We start from the raw sequence: 4,673 nt of genomic DNA, 5'->3' as shown, positions 1-4,673 counted from the left end.
ACAAAGCTGTTTGGAAAATGATAGACATTTTATCTTTTCCAGAAGGTAATATTAATGGACACAATATTTAAAAATTTCACAAGGTACTAATATGTTCACTAGGCTATGCGCTTAAAACATAATTATGTACCTTTAAGCTTTAATTAGGTACTTTTGTAGTATATCAATTTGTAGAGTTATGTTTATGTTTGTTTTGCCATTCAGTATTTTTTCCGCCTGGAATTTTTTCACTGGAACTAAGAAATAACCCAATTCACGCAATAACTGTAAAATTGGTTGAAAATTAATAGACTTTCAGGGGAAAAGAAGTACAAAAGCTGCCACTGGGGGGGAACCTTTTCAAAAGGTGCATCGTACATATTACCCTTAACGAAAGCATATCTTAAAGTTAAGTACCTCCTAATTTTTTTTTTTCTTTTTCTTTTTTATGGCATCTATGTGGTTTCAAGACGAACCTTTAACAATCATGTAACATTCCCATTGCACAAAGGGTGCAAAAAGAAGAAGAGTTCACTAAAATGTTCTTTGGGGAACCCAGAATTGTTCTTTTGGCATTATTGAGGAACATTTATTTTAGTATTTTACACTAATGGTACATTTTAATAACTTTTGAAAGCTAATTAAGAAATTGTACCAGACTAATGACAGCTTTAGCCCCCTTTTTTCCTGAGTACATGATTACATGCAAATTAAATATATTTTAATAAAATTCATTTTAATTAGCCTATTCGTGCATTGCAGTTATATAATTAGGCTACACGTGTGGTTTTCCTTAATTATTTTTGTATTATAAAATGTAGTGTGCCGTAAAATCACATATTTCTGACATTTAGGTCGAGTATAAACAATATAAAACATTATCTTTACATACATCATTAAAACATGAAATCAAAGGAAAATGTTTGTATTTATTCTGGTCTAATGGTTTGACTGGGAAACTGATGGAGAGATAATTTCTGACACAGTTGTCAATAAAGGCAGTCGCTTTGTCAACAGTTCAGGAGCATGTCCTGTCTCGGTGTTTTGGGCTCAGGGGGCGTGTACTGGGGGGTGGGGGGTGGTCTGTAAACATGCTTTATCCTAAGGTGAGCTGTCTCAACTGCGGGCGCTGGAGATGCTTGGCGCTGATTGGTTGGCGCTTACGGTCAATGGCACGCGACTGTGGATGTAGTTATAAGAGTGCCTCGCGTGCCGCCTTTCAAACTGAACCAACTCTTGAGCATCAAGAGGAAAGATCGAAGAGTCTGCGATTGTTGTTACTGGGCAACACCAACACAACACCAAAAATGGACAGTGTGTTGGATCCATTCACAGGCTTAGACTCCTTCTCCTCCCCTTATTTCGACGACGATGACTTCTTCACGGACCACTCGTCGAGGGACCACTTGGACACAGACGACTTTTTGGACGAGGATGTCGATTTCCTCACCAATCAAATTCAAGAATATTATAAGGACAGTCGGATATTGCAGGACGGAGATTACCGTGACGCTGGCAATTTCTCTTTTTCTTCGTCGTCTTCGACTTTCTCGTACGGATGCGCTGACAGCACCTCGGAACTGTCCCCTCACAGAGACGGTCCCTTCCTGAAGAGGCGGAGGCGCATGAGATCCGAAGTGGAGATGCAACAGTTGCGTCAAGCTGCCAACGTCCGGGAGCGACGGAGGATGCAGTCCATTAACGATGCTTTCGAAGGACTGCGATCACACATCCCCACTCTACCATACGAGAAAAGACTTTCAAAAGTTGACACTTTACGTCTTGCAATCGGCTACATAAACTTCCTTGCAGAACTTGTGCAGTCCGACACGCCAATCCGGAACCCACACAGTGATACTTTAAACCAACCTAAAAAAGTCATCATTTGCCACAGAGGAACAAGTATGTATATTATTATAATTGTAATTATAATAATAATAATAATATTAATAATAATAATAATAATAATTGTTATTATTATTTAAAAAATGATCTCGTTTTTTTCAGGGTCCCCATCTCCAAGTGACCCAGACTACGGCTTGCCTCCTCTCGCCGGACACTCTCTGTCATGGACTGATGAGAAGCAGTTAAAAGATCAGAACATCATTAGAACAGCGAAAGTCTGGACACCAGAAGACCCAAGAAAGTTGCACTTGAAATCATCCATCAACAACATTGAGAACGAACCACCCTTTAACTTTATTTCCTAAGACAGTGCCAATTTTATTCTGTATACACATTGTGTACAAGTCAACTGTATGGATATGTCCATCTTTTGTTTATTTGTAATGTATTATTGTTACTATGTGTGTTTCAGCTTTTTAGTCTGAATTGAAGATAAGGCCACTGGCAATCATTTTGTGTCGTATTTAATAGTTTAATTGTGTTGTAATATATTTTCTAATTTAATACGGATTTTATGTCAAACAAAACCTATTTTTATACAAACGAAACACGAAAATCGTCTATATTTATACTGATGTGATGACTCAATAAATGTGTCTAATATCTCACCCGCATGTGTCCTAATGTTTCATTGTACCATAGACATAAAACCATTTCTAAAACCAAATGGACATTGCTATTATTTCCTCAAAGCCCTATTAAAATATCAAAAGGATTCAAAATGAAATTTAGGCAAACATGCATCCTAGGGTATATATGATATATAATTTGAATTTGTAGAATTGTAAAACATTTTAGCGTCAATAAAATAGGCATATGGTAATATATATTGTGTGCAGGCCATCTTTTATTCTGAGCCGATGAATAGAGTCAAATCGTGCGATTAACTGTAACTAAACCGTGATTTTTGAATTTATACTTTAATGTGAGGTGTGAAGCCCTGGATATAGTTTAGAACGACAGCTGAAAGATGTCACTATTCATCATTATGAAAATCTGACAGACCCTTGCTGTGACTCTGACAGTTTGGGTGAAAAATAAATAAAAAACTAAACAGGAGAGGGACGAGTATGTTTTAAAATGTGGCTCCAAATAAAAGAGGCATGACGTTTCCTTTGCCTTGGGCAGTTGGTCTGGTCACACTGCAGGTGCTTCAAGGCAAAATTTTCCCGTGGTATCCATTTGTGTTCCATGTACCCAGTTGTCTCTACGTCAGCTCTCGCAGTTATTAAGAGGTCGCCCAAACACTTGCCCATGTCCACATGTCCAGTGTAAACCCATGAAGAGCGTCTGGAGGCTAATATCATGGATAGACTGCGACTTGAATCACAGGTATTTATTTAAGAATCATTTAACATCTCAGTTGTTTATAATGTAGTGTTTTTTATTGCTTGTCCGTTATTGCACACCATAATGCACCGTGTGCAATCATATAGTTAGTGGAAACATTGTTATTGTGTTACATGATTACATTTATAATGTTATTAATTAATGTTTGCTTGTTACTTACCAATATATTTATTTCCCCATTTTGTTATTTGTTGTCATGTAAGTTTATTATGCGGAGATGACTATTTAATTAGTGCCAACAATATTTCACAAACTCCATTGTGCACTTCCCCAATTAATTAAATGAAATCTTAACTCATCGACATAATCCAACCTTTCCATGTATTAGCGCCTCATTAAACGCGTTGATTTCTGCTATCCAGGGCGCAAGACTAAAACCATGTAATCCCATTATGCTCATTAGAAAGTCAAATGTTACAAAGTCAGACTTAACTAAGATAAAGGACCCCAGACGTCTTATGGCGATTCAACTATTTGCCCCTTGTAAAATTTCATCTTGTTTAGGAGGAGACCAAAAAAAAAAGAGCCATCAATGTATTTTGCCACCTCATGCTAGCGAAAGAGTGTTGAGTGTTTGAAAACAGGCACAGTATAAAATCCTTAAAGCATCTTTTGGAAGAGCGCCGATTGAGCGGAAGAAGGCTGATGCATTGCATATTTTCAGGATTTTGTCACTTTGGTGTTTTGGCTTGGCAAAGCTTAAACCCGACCTTTTATTGCTTGTCAGGTTTATTCCCGTTATAAACATGCGAAACAAATTGCATTAAAAACAAGCTACAAACAAACAGAATTCAATAACTGAATGAAATGTAATTTGTATTTTTACGTTTGTCAAAGTTTTGCGTTAAAGACAGATTCTGCGCAGTGAAGTTTTAACCAAATATATCAGCTGTCGCATTCATAATGTTTTGAGCCCCATATGAAGTCCACACCTAATTATTATAGAAAGTGAAACGATTACGCACGGTTTATGACTATCAGTGTCAACAATTTAACGATGCGCACTAAACTGGGAACGACGCCTATCAAGATTCTCATAAGCTTTAAATCTGCTCATATTCGGTTTATTGCCAGCAAAAACACGGAGGATAGGACTGAAAATCTTGCAGTCTAGAGCATTTTCATTAGTGCATGGCAACAGTGGCATCAGGGTGCCAGCTGCCAGCTTGAACAAACACCAGTTGATTCCCCGATATAGCTACCCAAACTCTTTAAAGCCTACTAAATCCACCATGTCCCACCGCGTCTGGGGGGTACAGCGTGATCCTCAATGCAACAAATATATCACTAATTATTTGTCCAAAAATATTACCTCGGGAGGGCACAGGCTAACAGGTGCTGCCGGAGAAAGCCAGGCTCATCATGCACCCCGGGTAGGGGGACTTTGTTGCCAAAGTACAGGCTGTCCAGGCGCCCCTAGTTTTACACGGTGCTGAGTT

The 4,673-nt window shown here is 38.1% G+C and overlaps 1 protein-coding gene across 1 annotated transcript; it reads left to right on the top strand.

Moving 5' to 3' along the window:
- The first annotated feature begins 1,198 nt into the window (after window positions 1–1,198).
- Window positions 1,199–2,472, top strand: LOC132154210 (pancreas transcription factor 1 subunit alpha-like). Its single transcript, XM_059562794.1, has 2 exons — window positions 1,199–1,881; window positions 1,987–2,472. The coding sequence occupies exons 1-2, from the start codon at window positions 1,287–1,289 to the stop codon at window positions 2,187–2,189; spliced, it is 798 nt and encodes a 265-aa protein (XP_059418777.1). The 5' UTR covers window positions 1,199–1,286; the 3' UTR covers window positions 2,190–2,472.
- Window positions 2,473–4,673: the final 2,201 nt, after the last annotated feature.

This window comes from Carassius carassius, chromosome 12 (genome assembly GCF_963082965.1).
Source record: "Carassius carassius chromosome 12, fCarCar2.1, whole genome shotgun sequence".
Lineage (NCBI taxonomy): Eukaryota > Metazoa > Chordata > Actinopteri > Cypriniformes > Cyprinidae > Carassius > Carassius carassius.
The sequence above is the reverse complement of the archived record's forward strand: the minus strand, read 5'-3'. Positions and strand labels throughout refer to the sequence as shown.

Bases quoted from the DNA above. Each gene is read 5' to 3' on its own strand.
- LOC132154210 (XM_059562794.1), top strand. From the start codon at position 1,287: ATGGACAGTGTGTTGGATCCATTCACAGGCTTAGACTCCTTCTCCTCC. The intron at 1,882-1,986 runs GTATGTATATTA...CGTTTTTTTCAG, and splicing joins CATTTGCCACAGAGGAACAA to GGTCCCCATCTCCAAGTGAC.